This window comes from Solenopsis invicta, chromosome 12, assembly GCF_016802725.1.
Source record: "Solenopsis invicta isolate M01_SB chromosome 12, UNIL_Sinv_3.0, whole genome shotgun sequence".
NCBI classification, from domain to species: Eukaryota; Metazoa; Arthropoda; class Insecta; order Hymenoptera; family Formicidae; genus Solenopsis; species Solenopsis invicta.
In genome coordinates, this window is record NC_052675.1 from 2,892,776 (window position 1) to 2,913,236 (window position 20,461).

Genomic DNA, 20,461 nt, shown 5'->3' on the forward strand with positions numbered 1-20,461 from the left:
AGATGACCTGAAGAATATATCGTTCATTTTATTGTTGCATTTAATTATAAAATATAATGGCACAAGGAAAATCCAACGTATGGAAATTTTTAAAAATATGTAGTGATGATAAAAAAAAAGCAGAATGTTCACTTTGCGAATCGTCGCAAAAAAAAATTATGAGAGGAAAAACGCCTAAATTATTTTCTACAAAACCTTTATGGAATCACTTAAAAAGTAAACATCCATTGGCAATAGAAAACATGGATGGAAATACAGATCCTGAAACTGATCCATCAACTTTAAACTTAAACTCTTCATCATCAATTTCACACTCAAAATCTCATCAGCCTACTTTACAATCTTTAATTAAGAAAAAAGAAATGTGGTCTTTGGATGATCCAAAAGCCATGAACATAACCAAAAACATCTGTGAGTATTTTTTATTTTTATATATATTTAAGAGAAACGTTATATATTTTATAATATTATTATAAATAAATATTAAATAATTAAATATTTATTCTAATGCTAAAATTTGTAAATAACATCAACGTCAAATTATGTCTAATATTGTTTCTAATAAATAAACGTTCGTATTATAATAATAAATTAGTTTTATAAAGTTTAAAATTGTCAATTATTTATTTTTGTTATCTTTTAGGCGAAATGATGGCTCTTGATGCTGAACCATTCGCACTAGTTGAGCGAAAAGGCTTTCAAAGATTAATAAAATATTTGGCACCGCAGTATCCATTACCTTGTAGAACATATTTTTCTGAAAAAATTATGCCACGTTTGTATGAAAATTTGAAAACATGTATTAAAGAAAAATTAATTACTGCGATAAATATATCGTTCTCCACCGATATATGGACTAGTCCAGCAAACAACGAGTCATTTATAAGCCTGACAGCTCATTTCATACGAAGTGATGATATGCATAGAGAAATACTTGTACTCAGCGCGAAACACTTTCCTGATAGTCATACTGGTTTCAATATCGGTCAGATATTAAATGATGTGATGGAAGAATGGCATATAAGTTCTAGTCAAATTCATCTCATTTTAAGGGATAATGCTTGTAACATGATTATAGGAACTGGTATGTACTTTTACACAATTTTACAAATACATAATATTCGCTTTGCAAAAATGTAACTATGATTAATTGATTAATTGATTAATTGATTTAAAAGTATTGATATTGACAATTTTAACTTACAGATATGTTAGGAGAGAGTGTAGGATGTTTTATTCACACTTTACAACTCGTGATTTACGATTGTATTTTTAAAAATCGAAATTTTGTTGAAATTTTGGGGAAATGTCGAAAAATTGTTGGACATTTTAGCCATTCTTCACTCGCCTGCTCGAAACTCAAAAACATACAAAAAAATTTGAAATTGCCAATTCATAAGTTAATCCAAGATGTTACTACAAGATGGAACTCAACATTTTATATGTTGTCAAGACTTCTTGAACAACAACAAGCGGTAACTGCATATGCTGCGGAGAAAGATATACCAAGCCTTACGGCTATGCAATGGAATATGGTAGAAAACGTTATACGTGTTCTCCAACCGTTTGAAGAAATGACTAAAATGGCCAGTTCAGATTGTGAAACAATTGGATACGTTATTCCAGCAATTGTTACTCTACACTCGTATCTTTCAAAACGACAAAAGGATACTGGAGTAATGATGTTGAAAGAAGATCTCAAAAAAGCGATGGAAGAACGATTTCTTAATCCTATAGGTATTGTTATAATGTTTACTACTTTAATAAATTTTTATTATTATTTTTTCTTCAAAATAAATAATTTTCTATTGTTATGTAGGACTCAATGTCAAGGATCAAAAATGTTTTGTACTCGCTACCGTATTAGATCCAAGGTTCAAAACAAAATTTTGTCCAGACGAAAATAAGGCCAAACAGTGGATTGAAGAATTACTAGAAGTGAATAAAAGAGTCACTAATGATACTGAAAACAATACGCAGAGTCATAACGTCAGTTCTCTTCAAGAACAAAATGTCATAAGCGAAACACACGAGGACATTTGGAAGTGTTTCGACGACATAGTAAATAATTCAAAATCTGATACTGATAATAGCAATCTTGATGATTCAGAAAGCATATCGTTTGAAAGACAACCAAGTGAGAGAAGTAAAAAGAAAACTGCTGTCTACAATGCTGAGTTAGCGAAATACCTTGTGTTACCATTGTCACCTAGAAATGAGGATCCTTTAATATGGTGGAAAACACATGCTTTGGAATATCCGAATCTCAAAATTTTGGTTATAAAATACTTGAGTGCTCCTCCTTCTTCTGTCAATTCAGAAAGACTTTTTAGTGCAGGAAAGTTAGTTTATTCTGATAATCGAAACAGATTGTCACCGCAGAATGCTGAAATGTTACTGTTCATCATGAAAAATTTATTAATATTAAACAGTTAAACTACAATTTTTGAATGTTGAAACTATGATGTAAATAAAATATAAAATCATAAATAAATCTGATACTTTTCTTGGTTTTTATTATAATTATTTATATTTAATTTATTCTTATTAAAGAAAATAAAAAATGAAATAATAACATAACAAGTAATAATATAAAAAATTTATGTTATATAACTTTGACGATTATAAATAATAAATAATTAAATAATTATCACTTATGAAGTATATTCTTCAGGAATTAGTACCGGATATCTGGCAAATATCCGGTATTCGGCCGGATAATTAGACTACCGGATATCCGGTATCCGATTTTACATAATTGTCGGATATCCGGTATCCGATATCCGGCAATTTCACTATCCGGCACATCACTAATTTTAATAATTTTAAATAAAATGTAAATAAAAAAAAATTTTTTTCAAATTAAGTAATCTATTTTTGCAGAAAATATTTACTAGAAAATATGACTCTTTTTATATTTAAGATGATCACACTTTTTAATCTAAGAAAACAATTTGATCAAGTTTAATAACATTTTTAACTTATTTGTAAATTATTTTATAGATGTAGCAAATGTAAAAATACAAAATTATATATTAAGATAATATATCAGTTACTCAAAGTTACTTCAATTCAAAATTTCCCGCAACTGCACTTACTCTCTCCTGCTATGCTTCTCACTTCTACCGCCCGATGTTGCTACCCTCCTTCTTTTCTGCTTCCTCTCTACTCTCTATACCTGCTCTCCCGTCTAACCTGTAAATCCTGTCCCAACCCTACTATCACTCCTGTCTCACTATTCCCTTACCCCGGCCCTTTGCCCTTATTCGCCCTCCACTACCAGCCTTTCCCCTTTCCCTTCACCTCCACCACCACGTCTCACTTTATCTCCTTACTCCCGCTTATCTGTCGCACTCTCCACACACACACGTCAATCACTCTCGCTACCGGAAACGGAAGTCCTTTTTGGAGAGTAACTGTAGGTGATCTTTTAATATTGCTGTTGAACGCTTACTTAATCTTTGATGGAGTCGATATTTGAACTTTGTAAAAAAAAAGTATGAAACAATCTTTCAGGGCTCATTTTAATAGGCGAAACCTTTTGATTTTTCTCGAAGATTCTTTTACACTAGGAAGTAAAGGAAGAAATTCAAGAAAAAGAGGCCATTTTTGCTTTAATGTTGCTTAACTCAGTGAAAAAACATCGTACAACGCCCATCAAAAACGTAAATTAAAGGTAAAGATTCACGTTTTTGAATGCTGTAAATCGTATTTGCGTGCAATTTTTATTTCGCGTCGTGGAGCATTGCAAAGTTTGTAAAATATTTAGCGATTTGACGCATCCCCATTTAAATCCGCGTAACTTCGTAAAAAATCTGTAAATCGTTTAATGACTTATCAATTTCAAAACTAGAAATTTCAAGCTTTAAAATGCTTTTTTAAAAAATTTTTTATGATCATTTTTGACAAAGTTACATTTTCTTGAATTATGCCTATTTTTCGGAGTCAGAATAGGTGTTCATATTATTGTGTCCAACCCCTGTATATGCATACTCCCCTCCCCCTCACACGTATACAATGCTACAAGCTATTAAAAATAAACATGGGAAAAATGTATAAAAGACATTTATCTTGCAAAAAAATCTTTATTTTATAAAATATTGTAGTAATATGGTCAATCCTTGAACAAATAAAAGTAGAATAACATCCCTGCTTAAAACGTTCGATAGAAAACGATAAAATTACGTTTGTTTCTATTCAGAAATCAATCGTTCTTTATGTAGGGTACGATAGAAAAATTTCTGTAACATAGAAATCTTATAATAATCTATTATTTTTGCGCAGTATATGCAAATCAATGAGATTTAACGTATGTCCAACGTATCATTTTCTATAATAAACATTAATGTTGATGTAATTTAATACCAAAATTTCTGAATGAAAATAATAAATTTTTATACGAGTATTCACATAAATATGTTTTGTAAATCAATATTATAAAATAGATAGACTTCTAATGAAATTTAATCGTAATTAGAAAAGTTCTATGAAAATTAATACAAAATGTTACATACCTTGTGGTACGAACGAGTGTATCATTTTCAATAAAAAGAAAATTATTACAATTTAATCATAATATATCCCATTTATATCATCAATGGTCAAGTTTGATCATTCTTCTTGTATTGACTTTATAATAACTTATGAAAAAATTTATATTAAGCATACGCATCGTTTTTTATCATAGTTTTCACATACAGAATTTATGACAATAAATCATACAATTACTTCTATGAATTCATCAATTCAAATGATATTTATCGTAAAACATATTAAAAGTAATGTTACGTCCAGAATTCTCAAAATAAGTCTCTCGGGTCGATTGGCAGGTAGAAACTTATGGAAATAATTTGAGTGAGATAGGAAGAACGGAACAGGCCTAATCTCGCGCACACATGTTTCCGGGCGAGTGCGACGAGTCGAATGCGTCAGGTGAGTCAGAATGTAGGTCAGGTGTCGAGAATGACGGCCTATGACTCTCATTCAAACTCTTGCATTTGTGTCGTCCTTATTTTGCGTAAACGAATTAAATCGCTTTTACGCGGGATCGGACCAAGTGCAATTTTATCGGAGCGGGAATTAGAGGTGGTAGAAATAAACGAAAATGGTTAAAATTAAAGATTACTGTTCGCGTATCGCCTCGGTCCAGTGATAACCTTCCTGGACGTAGATGACTTAAGCGAAAGTACAGAAGGTATCTTAGAGACACGCACTGCAGTTACTGTTAAACGCACTTTATTTCCTTTCAACACAGCGCTCAGGAATCTCCGTGCTTACGGAATACTAAAGCTCGGTACAATATAAGAATCGCACTCGCCGACAGAGTCAAAGCGGATCGCGGTCGCTAGTCGCGTGCTTACCGTGGCACAGTCGTCGAACGAGAGCGAGCCCGTCGACCAAAATTTGAACGAAAAGGTAATCGCGTCTCCCCGTCGCCCCCAGCTCCTCGATCCACCGAGAACGACGACGAGGCCGGGGAAGCAGACAGCGCCGTACGAATACGCTGGAATCGGGTGGCGCTTCAATTCGCTCAAATAACGAACATGCCGCCCGCCTCGTCCGGCTGACGAAATACGAACTGGCTTGACTAAGGTGTAAACCAAAAAGTAAATAAACAACTACTCTAGATTACCGATTAATGACGTGAACAAAAAAAATAATGGGAGATCAGATACAACTAAACTAAAGATTAAAGAGCTATTAAAAAACGTCCCCTGCGAAGAGCGCTCGTCAGTGCAACGTAGCGTCAGGTGACTTGGTCAAGCCCCCCGAGAGGGCGCCGATCCGTGGTGAGTGGAAGAGGACAGATCTTGGTGATCGGCCGTGTCAGCTCGGTCGCCGCCGTGCGGACCGTCGCCACGCGCACGCATCCGTCCGGTCCCGGAAAGACTCGTGTAACCCGAGCCAACGGCCACTTAGCAGGCGGCAGCAGCTCGTCCCTCACCAAGACCATCATGCCCGGCGTGAGGTTGGTCCGCTCTCGGGTCCATTTGGAGCGCTGCTGCAACAGATGCAGATACTCCTAGTGCCACCGCCTCCAAAAGGATTCCTTGATTGCGGAGATCAACCGCCAGCGCGACGTGGGATGAAGATCGGACTCGGGGACCTCCGGTATATTCCCGAGCGCCTCACCCACCAGGAAGTGGCCAGGCGTCAACGCCACCAGATCCGCCGCGTCCGTGCTCAATGGACTTAGCGGCCTTGAATTGAGACAGGCCTCAATCTGACACAACAGTGTCGCCGTCTCCTCATAGGTCAGGGCATGATCCCCGATGACGCGGCGCAGGTGATGCTTGACCGAACGAACTCCCGCTTCCCAGAGTCCCCCAAAGTGAGGAGCCTGAGGCGGAATGAATCTCCATTCGGTCCCGTCGTTGGCCAGCACCTCGCCGGCCTCCTTATAGAATTCAGAGGCGGCCCGAAATCTAGCCCTCAGTTCAGCGTCAGCTCCTCGAAAGTTGGTGGCATTATCGCTAAGCAGCAGGCGACAACGACCCCGACGCGCTGTGAATCGGCGGAACGCCGCAATGAAAGCCGACGCCGACAGGTCCGACACGGCCTCCAGGTGAACCGCTCGGGTGGCTAGACAAACAAAGAGACAGATATAGCCCTTGCTAGAGATGTTTCCTCGTCCCTTGTGAGCCCGGATACGCAGGGGACCGGCGTAGTCGACTCCCGCCGATGCAAAGGGCCTGGAGGGACGCACGCGTTCGGGTGGCAGCTGGCCCATCCTCTGTTGTGCCGTTTCCGCACGGAAACGGGCACAGCGCACGCACTCTCGGGCGATCCTTCGCACTCGAGTGGCCACCCCCACGACCCAGAACCGGCGAAGGAGATAGCTCCGCAGTTGAGGGCCCCAATGCAAGGTAGCGGTGTGCGCGTTGCGAAGGACCAGCTCGGTGAGAGGACCCTCCTTTGGAAGAATCAGAGGGTGCTTCTCCGGGAAGGGCAGCTGAGCGGATTGAAGTCTACCGCCCACTCGCAAGGATCCATCCTTGTCCAGGAACGGACTCAAAGCTCGCAGCGACGAACCGGTCGGCAGCGGGCCGCCCGCCGTAAGCGCCTCCAAGTCCCCCGGAAACTCTCTTCTCTGCGCCAGTCTCACCAACCTAGACAGACTAGCCTCCAACTCAGCGCTCGTCAAGAACCCGTCTTGCTTGAGTATGCCTCGGGCGCTCCGATAAAATCTGCAGCAATACGCCACTACGCGTACAAGCCGCGTCAGCGACGAGAATCTCTCCTCGAGGAGGTCCTCCTTATTTCCTGGAGCGGCTAAATGCACCGCCCTTCTTTCCTCTTCTTCTTGGCGAGTGGCAAGGTCACCCATCGCGGGCCATGCGGCGGGCGGTCCCCGCAGCCACTCAGGACCCCTCCACCACAGGTCCAGTCCAAGGAGCTCCGAGAACGGAATCCCCCTGGTTGCCAGGTCCGCTGGATTGGAAGTCGTGGGGACATGCCTCCATCGCTCGCCCGGCACAAGATTTTGCACCTCCGTCACTCGATGCGCTACAAATGGTCGCCAGCGCGACGCATGAGAGCGCAACCAGCACAGGACGACCCTCGCATCTGTCCAGGCCACGATCGGTGCATCCTCCATGTCCAGCTCGCGCGCCACCCGGCGGAGCAGCCGTGCCACCAGGACAGCCCCGCAGAGCTCCAAGCGGGGCACGCTCTGCGTCTTGACGGGAGCCACCTTGGCTCTGGCCGTTAGCAAGGTCACCCTTACCCGGCCGTCTCGCCTGGTGACCCGAGCCGCGTAGGCTCTCTCCAATGCATCGGAGAACCCATGGAGCTCCACCTCGTCCCCCGGGTCACGCTGCAGCCAGCGCGGGACTCTCAAAGCCGACAGTCCCGACAGGGAAGCAGTGAAGACTCTCCAAGCGTCCACCAACTCAAGGGGAAGCGGGTCGTCCCAATCGTGGCCGGCAAGCCACAGATCCTGCATGAAGACCCGGGCGAATATTAGAACAGGCGCGACCCATCCCAGCGGGTCAAACAAGCGAGCCGCATCAGACAGGACCGTCCGCTTCGTGGTGGTTTCGTGTTGCTGGGATACTGTCACACGGACTGACAGTGCGTCTTCATCAGGATGCCACACTATCCCGAGAGCGCTTACTGCGTCTAAGGCTGGCAGCAATGCCTCCTCCGGCGACGCCCGCGGGAGAAGCTCCCGCGTGTTCGAGGCCCACTTGTCCAGCGAGAACCCTCCAGCCTGCAGCAGTGCCACTAGCTGGCGCTGGACCTCCCGGGTCGCCGACAGATCGCTTCCTCCAGCTAAGATATCGTCGACATAAGAATGTCGCAACAAGGCCGTCGCTCCCAGTGGAAAACGCGCAGCCTCGTCGTTGGCCAACTGCTGCAGCGTGCGTATAGCCAGGAAGGGCGCCGCGGTTGTACCGTAAGTCACCGTTCGGAGCTGGAACTCTCGAACTCGCTCCGTTGGGTCGGCACGCCAGAGTATCCTCTGCAAGTCCATGTCTGCCGGGTTTACTCGGATCTGCCGGAACATCTTAACTATATCGGCCATGAATCCGACCTTGAACCCTCGCCATCGAGTCAGGATGACCCATAGGTCGGACTGTAATCGAGGACCTGGTAACAAACAGTCATTCAGCGAATAACCAGATGTTGTTTTAAAGGATGCATTAAAAACCACGCGTATTTTCCCTGTGGCCTCTCCAGCCTTGAAGACTGCGTGGTGAGGCAAGTTGTAAGACACCGACCTGGAAGGAGCATCAGCCAGTACGGGATTCATATGATCCAGCGCGAGATACTCCACCATCAAGTCGATGTATCGTTTCTGCAGCTCGGGCTTCCTCGCCAAGCTGCGCTCCGAGCTGAGCAGCATAGACAGCGCGGCCGAGCGTGACTCGCCCAGCCGCTTAAGTCGATCCGGACGACAGGGCAGCCGTACAACGTATCGGCCCGACGCGTCCCGAAAATGCGTCCGTCGGAAGTGCTCCTCCGCTTGATCCTCATCCGGAGTCGGAACGCGCTGAGCAGCAACCTCTTCGAGCTCCCATAGTCGCTTAAGAGCTGTTGTGAGCTCATCAATGGGCTGTGCCAGCAGCACCGACACCGTGTGCGCAGCGACCGCAGCTTTCTCCCCGGAATCCACTGCGCCGGTCAGAATCCAGCCAAAGGCGGAGAGGTGCGCCGAAGGCGAGCCTAGTTCACCTTGCCGAATGTCAGGTCGCATCACTTGTCGGTAAACGTCGGCGCTAAGTACAACGTCCACCGCAGCCGGCGTCGCAAAGTCCGGGTCGGCCAACGGAAGGTTCGTCAAGTGCGGCCACGCACGCGCAACAACGCGTTGAGGCGGCAGCAGATCGGTCAATCGCCGGAGCACGAATGCCTCCGTCTCGAGGCGGAACGCGGCATCTGTTCGGGACCTTATGCCAAGCGTTACAGCGGTAGCAGCCTCCCCGGTTCGCGTACCCTGCAGACCGGATACCGCAACCCGGACACGGCGACACGGCGCGCGTAGCATTTGGGCTGCACTCTCTGTTATAAAGGAGGCCTCTGACCCAGTATCAAGCAGAGCCCGCACCCGCAGTTGCCTTCCAGACGGTCTCTCAAGCAGAACCTGTGCCGTGGTCAGCAGGACGGTTCTTCTGCTAGTAGCGGCGGTCGAGCCCACGCTTGCTGTCAAGGAGTTAGCGTCGGCGACAGTATCCTCCGTCCCTCGTGGCTGGTCCCTGGTGGTGCCTCCGGACTGCCCGAAACCAAGCCCATGCAGGGTAGTGTGGTGATTCGCGCCACACACCAAGCAACGACCGCTGACCGGGCAAGAATCTGCCCGATGTCCAGGTTTCACGCAGTTCAAACACGCGCCAAGTTTTTTCACTTGTTCCGCGCGTTGAGCAACAGGCAATGCCTTGTATTTGGGACAGAACGTCAGTGCGTGCGCACCCGAGTAGAGAGAGCACGTCTTCGCCTTTGTTTTCGGAATCACGGTTGTGTTGCATGCAACGCGCGTGGCCTTAGCTGCGGACTTCGCACCCGCACCCGGTCCTCCTCGCGGAAGGGGGGCGTCCACCCTAGCCGCCTCCAGAGCGCGCACCCGGTTCTCTAGGTAGACCTGTAATTGCCGAAACGTCGGAAAGTCGCGCGAGTCCAAGAGTGACGTCTCCCAGTACATCCATGTCGTGGCGTCCAACTTGCTAACGAGCAAGTGGACGAACCAATCATCCCACGCCTCGACTGGTCGCTCCAATGAGACGAACGCCCGCCGCTCCTGATTGAGCACGCCCAGCAATCGTTTGATTTCCCCAGCCGAAGATTTAATGGCGGCCGGGCAAGAAATCAAATGGCGCATGTGAGCGCAGAGCAGGACTCGCGGATTGTCATAGCGCATCACTAAATCCTGCCACGCCCCATCATAAACGCCGTCCGTCAAGGGAACGCCGGCGACGACCTCCGCTGCTTCACCGGTCAGGCACCCCATCAAGTACTGAAACTTCTGCACCTTAGAAACGCCCGTTACGTCATGAACGAGCGAGCGAAATAAATTTCGAAAACCCTCCCACTCGAGTTGATCGCCGGAGAATTTCGGCAGCTCCAGCTTCGGAAGCTGCATCTGTTTAAGTACCGGCGCGACCGCCGTAGAGCTCGGCCCAGGGCGCTCCTCCACCTCTACAATTCCCGCTCTGCTTAGCTGAACGAAAAGATCATTAAGCCTACTACGCATACCGAAATACTCTTCTTCCGTTTTGGTGAAGTAGTCGTCCTTGACGTAATTCGTTTTGTCAGCTTCGGGATCGGCTGCGATTTCAAAGTGCACGTCCTGATAACGCTTCCAGTAATCATCGAGGCGCGCCAGCCGGCTCGAGACTTCATACGCCGTGATTTTGGCTTGTCCTAATTTTTGCAGGTTTATCCACATGCGGGAAATGTATCCCGCCAGGACAACTTGTTGTTTGATCGTTCGATCCAACATCGTGATGAGCACGGCGAGCTCAGCTTGGAGTCAGACACCGCGCGCGTGATTCCGACCAAGTTACTCGTTGCGCGATCACGCGGTGAGACCACGCGATCCCGACGCTCGAGCGAGCGCGCCTCGCGGCTTGAGTAACACGGACGCAAGGTACTGCTGCCGCGTGAATCACGACTCCGGCGCGTGCTACCACGTGTTCCACGCGCGGGCACTCCGAGACTTCGTGATCGCGGAAAAGTAACGCAGCGGAAAGAATTGCTCGCGCCAGCGGAACGCGAGCAAAAATTGTTAACTTGCACTATGAAAGTATCCCCTGATTCAAGTTGCATCCGGCTCGAAGGACCAAATGTTCGCGTATCGCCTCGGTCCAGTGATAACCTTCCTGGACGTAGACGGCTTAAGCGAAAGTACAGAAGGTATCTTAGAGACACGCACTGCAGTTACTGTTAAACGCACTTTATTTCCTTTCAACACAGCGCTCAGGAATCTCCGTGCTTACGGAATACTAAAGCTTGGTACAATATAAGAATCGCACTCGCCGACAGAGTCAAAGCGGATCGCGGTCGCTAGTCGCGTGCTTACCGTGGCACAGTCGTCGAACGAGAGCGAGCCCGTCGACCAAAATTTGAACGAAAAGGTAATCGCGTCTCTCCGTCGCCCCCAGCTCCTCGATCCACCGAGAACGACGACGAGGCCGGGGAAGCAGACAGCGCCGTACGAATACGCCGGAATCGGGTGGCGCTTCAATTCGCTCAAATAACGAACAATTACAATTTATTTTAACATAATAAAAGAAATAAACGATTACAATGATAGGTGGTAATTATTAAAATAATAATAATTAATTTACGAATAACATTTTTGTTAGCAGAGAACATGTATGATAAAAAGAAGAAAAATCTTATGATCAGTTTAAGAAATCTTAACAGAAAGGGCAATTATAAACTTAATTTCTAATTGGTTGCATTTGTGCTTAACGGGATATAAATGTGCGTGTGTGGGTGTGTATTGTGATCAGGGGATTTATAGTTATCCAGGTAGTTTTTGGAGCGAGTCGAAGATTTCTTCCAATTCATTGGCTACTCTTCGATTCGCTTCGATATTTTACGATATTCTCTATTTCTTCGGAGGTAAATAATGAGTAGGAATGCAGGTTTTCTTGAGGAAACTCTAACGCGGGGGAGTATGGATCTTCCGGGGATCTTCGAACAGGTGAATCGAGATTACGATGAAAAAAATCGGGGGAAAGTATAGGAGGAAAATCTGTAGGAGAAAGGGTTGAATCCCGAGGACACATTAAAGGCTCTGCAAAGGAATCGAAAGTAGAAGAAGGTGACCCTGGTGATTGTTTAAAATTTGTTTCTACATGAGATCTAGGGGAGTAAGAGGGGGAAGGATGACGACAAGGGGAAGAAGAGAATGATTCGACGGACGGATTTGAGACTGGTGGAGATGAATCGGTCGGTTCGTCGGAAGTTCTTAAATTAATTAGAGCGCTAGGCAAAACAGAATTTTCTCCTCGCAGATTGTTTAATTTTCCGTAGAGCGATAACGATGCGCCAAGCTTCCGGAGCTTCTTATTTCGACGACTCCGACAGTTCTTAATAGCTTTTTGCGTTTTCCGCTCAGGGACTCGATTACGCACTAGAATGAATTTAAAAATTAAGGCTACGTTCTCTCTTTCTAGTAAAGGGAAATAAAATCTAGATCGTAACTACTCGAAAGAAAGAAAAAGAAAGAGTTTTAATTATGAAAAGAAGAGAATTCTTTGTTCCTGATGGAAGTAAAGAAAGTTGCGAATTCAATCGAAAGAGCTCGATTGTATCCAGCAGAAAGTGAGGAGATTTGCGGATTCAATCGGACGAAAGTTCGATTGTATCCTGCAGGAAGTGAAAGAGAGTTGCGGATTCAATCGAAAGAGAATTCGATTGTATCCTGCCGAAAGCAAAAGAATTGCGGATTCAATCGAAAGAGAATTCGATTGTATCCTGCAGGAAGTAAAGAGAGTAATAGAGGGAGGAAAAGAAGGGTGGTGAAATAATACTGGGTATGAGTATTTTGAAAAATATAATAAATATCTTACTAGAGAGAGAAGGTAGTCTTATGAAGAGTAAAAAAAGAATAATGGATGGCTAAGACTTATTGTTGGTTGAAATTTATGAAGGTGCGAACGATTTGGTGTTTGGCGGAGCGAATTCAGCTTACAACGGCGGACGGCTGGTCGACGGTTGCCACTCAGAGTGTTCGGAAGTTGCAAAAGAAACTGTTGATTAATTCTCACAATGCCGCGTCAAATTTAAGTATGACGAGTACGAATCCGAACGTCACAAACTCGGACATATAATGTCACGGAATATACGACGGATCGAACTGGAGTGAATCGCGAACAATGAGTGACGAAAAATGAGCGATTGGGCAGAATGAAAAAAGTGCTGTAAGTGCTCGCGAGCTCCGGAGCTCCTTCCTTTTATACCTGATTCTGCCTATGATTCCTATGGGATTTTAATCCGCAGGTATACTGTCTCTTATTATTGCCCACGCGCTACCTATTAATTGCGCGACAAGTGTTTCGTGTCGATGGGGTCAATCATCCGCGTTTCAATGCTTGCTTCCGCCAAAATCGGCACGTGTCAAGGGTAGACCAACCGTATTGACTCGACCGAACAATTTTAGCGTATCTGCGCGGTTAAGATAGACTATCTTTTCGCAATTTTCGGTTGCTTGGCTGCATCGATTTCGAAAGAAAAGAATTGTTACTCCGCAGGACGTAACAGTAATGTAAAGCAAATCTATCGTAAATTATGTAAATTTTAACGATCAAATGAAATCTATCGTAACCTATATTAAATGTTACAATTTAACTGTACCGTTTCCTATGTGATTTTTGTACATAAGATAGAAAAAAATGTTAATTCTTTTAAATAATGGTAAGTAGACCATATTATATCCTATAAAAAATTGTATTTTGTTAGTCCTATCGTTTCTTATCATATTTTTTATATTTAGCCCTTATGTCATTTTATCGTAAATAGACATTTCTCAGAAAACATTTTGCGGTTAAACGTTCAGCAAATCACGTGCAAAAGGGATTCCTACAACGCAAGCAATACCTTAACTGCGTCGTCATAGCACTAGCATACTTTGTGCGCAATTTAAATAAGCAATATGCACGCAAAACGCTAGCACACTTTGCGCGCGATTTCAATAAGCGATACCCTGCCGAAAATGTACTATTAAAACCAATTTAAAACAAGGTAATCTGAATCGATCAGGATTTCTGCACCGAAAATACGGTATTAAGACCGATTGAAAAATAAAGATCCAAACCCAGATAGATTTATTAAAACAGAATACATTAATGTAAACGTAATAAATGTTTAGTTTACAAAAAAAATTATTTCTTGTATTCTTTTCGTTAAAAAAGATTTAAAAGAAGATTAAATTTGAATTAAACATTTAATTTGGGTACAAGATTAAATAACAATACAAATTGTTATTTACATGTAAAAATATAAAATTTTATGTGGAACAGCGTTTCACATACACGCCATATTTCAAAAGAATGAGAGCGAGTATTCGTCTCGAGGTTACAAAAAGCAGCTCTTAAAAGTGTCACTAAAGTATGAGTTGACGAGTCGGCGGCGGTGGCGCCTAGATATAACGCCTGTGGCCGCACTCAGCTCACGAGAAAATCTCCTGCGGCGTGGCCGCCTAGCGATGGCGTTAGCACTTACTTGTTAAATCCATTTCAATCTGAAATTACAGAATTTCAACTTGCGGGCAAAACTCATGCAAACCGCGTACACAGTTCACATGCATAAGACGCGCAAACTTTGCGCGCAAAAAATGTTATCTGGGGACCAAACAACTAGCAATATGTTAGCCATCTGCATGTAATTTGCTAGTACATGGGACAATACATGAGCTAGCCACTTGTAAGCAATATACACGATGTATTATAACACGTTTTACAAACAAAACTCATGCAAGTCTGTTACAAAGTTCGCATGCACATCGCGCGCAAAACTTGCCAGCAAGAAATGTTATCTGGGTTATTGCAACTTTAATGATCAAATGAAATCTATCGTAACCTATATTGAATGTTACTATTCAACTCTATCATTTTCTATGCGATTTTTCTATATAAGGTAGACAATAAAATATTAACTCTTCTAAATTATAGTAAGCAAATCATAGAATATTTTATGAAAAGTTTCATGTCGATAAGTCTATCGTTTCTTATCATATTTTTCATATTTAGCCCTTATGTCATTTTATAGTACATATAAATTTTTATTTCTCTTTTTAACAATCAAATGAAATCTATCGTAACCTACATATATGAAATGTTACAATTCAAATCTATCGTTTTATATATGATTTTTTACATAAAGTGAACAAAATATAAACTCTTGTCAATTATGATAAACAGATCTTATGATATCCTATGAAAAATTTTATAGGATATTTTGGTAGCCCTATCGTTTCTTATTTTATTTTTTACACCCACTTTTTATGTAATTTTATCGTATATAGTCTTATTGCAATTTTAACCATTAAATGAAATTTATAGTAATCTATATTAAATGTTATAATTCAACTATATGGTAACATTTTAGATATTTTAAATGGAAAATTATGATTAATTGATCCTTATAGTATACTACGATTTGAAAGTGTGGTATATCGAGTCACGTGATATAGGAAGTCACGTGATCGTCGTGGCGGCTTGTACAGACACAGACAGAGACAGAGACAGAGGGAGAAACAGGGACGGTGTGTGAGAACTTTCCCGCCTGTGAGCCACGCTATTGTAACCAACTCAATTTTACCTCAGTATAATAAATACATATAATTATTATTACAAATAGAGTCACATATATTCGTCTTACCTTCCACTTGGACATGACATAAAGTGGCGACGAGAGAAAAACCGAAGAAAGTGCATAATACGCTTGGAAAAAGATTGAAGTTAGATTCACCGCATAATGACGACGGTAGGAAATTTGAAGCTCTTTGATCCAGCAATAGACGATATAGAGGTATGGACTCGTACTTTTAAAACATTTTTACTAGCGAATAGTATGGAATACACGCCTGTAATATCAAGAGAACCAGTCGATGCGACTAAAAGGCTTATGTCAAGAAGATGTGTCGCAACTTTGCTATCTACACTAGGTTTGTCAGTGGCAGGAACTCTGATGTCCTTGCTCTCTCCAGCTCAGCCGGAAGACAAGACACTTGATGAATTAATCACAATTTTCAAGGTACACTACAAACCACCGCCAAAAGCTTTAACGGAAAGGTACTGTTTTATGAGCAGAAAACAAAATCAAGGAGAATCGGTGGCTCAATTCTTAGCAGAGTTAAGATGTCTAGCTACAAACTGTAAGTTTGACAATGATTTAAACATCAGTTTACGAGATCAATTTGTATTTGGATTACGTAACAAAGTAGCACAAAAACAGCTTTTCACTAAACCAGACGAAGTCACATTGGAAGACGTGGTCGCATTAGCTACAGCGCAAGAGCTTTCAGAACAGAGTTTATCATTAGTTCGAGGAAGTACAAGCTCTCATCAAAAAGAAGAGGTAAATAAGGTACCAAAAAACACAGCATTTCATCAAAAGAAAAATTTGCAGCATAAAGGAGGAGGAAAACCTGCATACAATCAAAAATATAAAAAGAATGTTCAAAGTGCGGTTCCACAGATCATAATAGTACAAAAGATTGCCCACATAAAGAAACAAAATGTTATGCATGCGGAAAATTTGGTCATTTATCTTTTAAATGTAAGAGTAGCGGACAGAAGCAATATAATCAACAGCCGAGAAAACCACAAGCTAGTCAGAACAATACGGTGGACATTAAAGCAATAGAAGTTTTTACAACAGAGCAAACGGAGAAAAAGAAAATTTGGATAACTTTGAAGATCAACGGTGTTTGTCATCAGATGGAGATGGACACAGATTGTGAAAGAAGTATAATCTCAAAGGAATTTTGGAAGCAACTAGGAAAACCTACTCTATCAAAATCTACGCTACAATTCAAGACGTACACAAACGAAATTTTCCATGCAATAGGTGAGCTAAATTGTAAGGTAAAGTACAATAACGAAACAGTTGAACATGTGATTCCTGTAACACATGGCTCTTCACTGTTTGGACGAGATTTATTGCGTAAAATTAAAATAGACTGGGCAGACATTGCCGCACAATGTAACAAAATTCACGAAAATTTAAAGCTACAAGATATTCTTAAAGAGTTTTCAGACATATTTGAGGAACCAAAGGGATGCATCAAAAATTTTAAAGCAAAAATAGTTCTCAAAGATGATGCAACACCCAAATTCATGAAATCAGGCTCTATTCTGTACGCGATTTAAGAGAAAGTAGATCAAGAGTTAGATCACATGGAAAAGTCAGGAATAATTGAACGAATGAATCACAGTGAGCAAGCAACACCTTTGGTTGTAGTACCAAAACCAAATGGACGAGTAAGAATCACGGGAAATTTTAAAAATACAGTGAATTCACAACTTTACATCACGCAGTATCCTATTGCGAAACCAGAGCAAATTTTCCCACAAGGAATATTATCGTCACCTGTTATCTTCCAAGAATTCCCAGACAAGATGTTACAAGAAATTAAACATACAGGTACTTATATTAATGATACGATCGTAGGTGACACAAACGAAGGAGAATATCTACAAAATTTGCGGAAGATTTTTAAGAGAATGCGTGAATGTAATTATTATTTATCAAAGGAGAAATGTCAATTTGGAAAATTACATATAGAATTTCTAGGGCATATTCTGTCAAAAAGAGGTATCCATACTGATCCAAATAAGGTAACAGCAATGGAGATAATACAGCATCCACAAAATGTTACAGAACTGAAATCATTTCTAGGATTGGTAAATTTTTATAATAAGTTCGTTCCTAATTTTGCAGAAATATGTGAACCTCTCTACAGACTTACACGAGTAAATGAAAAATGGAACTGGACAAGCAAATGTGAATCAGCATTCATTCGAGTGAAAAGCACTCTAGTTAGCGCACCAATGCTAATAAATTATGATCCGGATCTTCCCATTGGAATCAGTTGTGATGCATCATCAATTGGAATAAGTAGTGTACTTTTTCATTGAATCCAAGAAGGAGGGAAGACAATAGAAAGGCCAATAGCATTTACTTCCCGAGCACTCTCAGCAGCAGAGAAAAACTACTCACAAATAAAGAAAGAGGGATTGGCTATAATTCATGCTTTGAAGAAGTATTATCGATATTTATGTGGCCGACGTTTCATTTTAATAACTGATCACAAGCCGCTTGTGAATATCTTCAATCCGAAAACAAGATTACAACCTTAGCAGCACGACTTCATCGTTGGAGTATATACATGTCACAATTTCAGTATGACATTGAATACAGATCTACACTGGAACATGGCAATGCCGACATATTGTCACGATTTCCAGACAAGAACACATTAGGAAAAGAAGAGGAAGCAAAAAACGTAAATTTATTGCTGAAGAAAACATAGAAACATTACCAGTAATATATAAAGAAATACGAACCGCTACAGCAAGAAACAAGGTGCTATCTAAGGTTTTATCCTTCATGAACAATAAGTGACTAAGAGCTATAGAAAAAGAAGAAGAGGAATTACAGAATTATTTTAAAAAACGAGATGAATTGACTACGCATCAAGGAGTAATTATCTGGGAACTTCGAGTAATTATACCGAATACATTAAGAGTAAAGTTACTCAAGAATCTCCACGAAACACATGCAGGAGTAGTGAGGATGAAGGCATTAGCGAGACAGTTCATAGGTGGCCAAATATGGACAAAAAGATTGAAAATCTAGCAAAAAGTTGTACAAATTGTTGTACAAATAGGCCCGACCCTCCAAGTGCACCAATACATCCGTGGCAATTCCCAGAGAAACCTTGGCAAAGGCTTCATATTGACTTAGCTGGACCTCTACAGAATAAGATGTTTTTAATCATCTCGGGCGCGCACACAAAATGGCCGGAAGTGTATGATATGAAAATGGATACCAGAAGTAAAAAGGTGATTGAAAAACTAAGAGACAGTTTTGTGAGATTTGGTATTCCGGAATAAATTAGATAATGGTAGACAATTTATATCAGTTGAGTTCCAGAGATTTTGTAAGAACAACGGAATTAGACTGTAACGACCGTGTTTCGCGCACGGACGGTCGACGGTACAGGATCGGGCGCGAAAGGTCGCTTGGAGGAATTAGATGTTTCTTAAAGGTAGAAAATATCAACGTGTTTATTCTACTAGACGTCGTTACATTGACATCGGCGGTTGTACGGATGCGGTACAGAGACTTGTGTCCGAGCGCGCGGACGAACGCGATACAAACATGTAGAACTTAAATTTACGAGACGTGCGGACGGACGCGACACAAACTTAAATCTCCTAGACGCGCGGACGGACGCGATACAGATATCCAGAGTTAAATCGGTTAAGCGCGCGGACGGACGTGACACAGAAATTCGGCTTGGCGTAGTCTATATACACGGGAATCTATTTACAGGTTCACCTGTCGTGCGAGACGCGGTTCGTGGAATTTAGTCGCGTGTTTTTCTGCGAATCCCGGCGGCCTTGTTTTTGTGGCCGTGACGTTCGGCGGTAGCGCGGCGCGGGGAGCGGTGAGCGCGGCGCGTACACGGATCCGTGTATGCTCGGCGGTTCGTATGCGCGGCCCGTCGCGAGGCGGTTAAGACCGCGAATGTTCGCCGGAGGACACCCCCTCACGCCAAGTGCGCTTGGTGGAGGCACGGAGCACCGTACCCCCGTACGTGAGGTGGCGTCGGATTCGGGAGGCGGGGCGGATGGAGAATCGCCTTTGTGTCAAGTGGCTTGACGGGGCCCAAGTGTTCTTGAGCCCAGGTTGACGAGTCAGGAAGCGGTTCTAGGATCGGACTCGGAAGCGGCTGCTAGCTAAGTAACTTAGCAGAGACCGAGGCGCTCGATCAGTAACAACCTGGGGAGGCTTCTGTTCGGCGGATCGGCCAGAAGCGGATCAGGTCCCTGCCTCCGGCGAACGTCGCCTTATATACCCGAGAATCGAGGCGAGGGGGATGCGCGGCGTGTTACGGCGAAGCGGTCCGGCGGCAGCATCCCCGCCACTCGATCTCGGGTCTCTCGCTTCAGACCACGTTCGCATAGCGTGGCTGCGGACGGCGCGGGAACGAGAGCGCGTGCGCGCGAAGATAAGAGCGCGGGAGCGATCGCTTGTTTGCTCCGATGTTCTTATATTTACTAGGCGCTATGCGCCATTTAACTGCCGTCCAGCGGATGTTCGGCCGGACGGTTCGGACGGTTAGGCGGTCCGGGGGGGGAGTCGGAAGGCGGTTCGTTACAAGACATACAACAAGTTCTGTATATCACTCTCGTACTAACGGAGAGGCAAAACGCTTTGTACAGACCTTCAAAAGAGCAGTACATAATTCAGAAGGTGACTTAACATATCGGATTCAACGATT

The 20,461-nt window shown here is 43.2% G+C and overlaps 2 protein-coding genes across 2 annotated transcripts; one reads left to right on the forward strand and one right to left on the reverse strand.

Moving 5' to 3' along the window:
* Positions 1-593: 593 nt before the first annotated feature.
* LOC113003347 (zinc finger BED domain-containing protein 4-like) lies at positions 594-2,436 on the forward strand. The gene is made up of 3 exons (XM_039455350.1): positions 594-1,084; positions 1,207-1,737; positions 1,820-2,436. Exons 1-3 carry the CDS (start codon positions 649-651, stop codon positions 2,434-2,436), a joined length of 1,584 nt encoding a protein of 527 aa, XP_039311284.1. The 5' UTR covers positions 594-648.
* Positions 2,437-6,022: 3,586 nt separating this feature from the next.
* Positions 6,023-10,939, reverse strand: LOC113005593. The gene has a single exon (XM_026141348.2). It carries the CDS (start codon positions 10,937-10,939, stop codon positions 6,023-6,025), a length of 4,917 nt encoding a protein of 1,638 aa, XP_025997133.2.
* Positions 10,940-20,461: the final 9,522 nt, after the last annotated feature.

Excerpts from the sequence above, each read along its gene's own strand:
- LOC113005593 (XM_026141348.2), bottom strand. The coding sequence starts at position 10,939 with ATGTTGGATCGAACGATCAAACAACAAGTTGTCCTGGCGGGATACATT.
- LOC113003347 (XM_039455350.1), top strand. The coding sequence starts at position 649 with ATGATGGCTCTTGATGCTGAACCATTCGCACTAGTTGAGCGAAAAGGC. Across the intron at positions 1,085-1,206 it reads TAACATGATTATAGGAACTG|ATATGTTAGGAGAGAGTGTA; the intron begins GTATGTACTTTT and ends TTTAACTTACAG. Across the intron at positions 1,738-1,819 it reads ACGATTTCTTAATCCTATAG|GACTCAATGTCAAGGATCAA; the intron begins GTATTGTTATAA and ends ATTGTTATGTAG.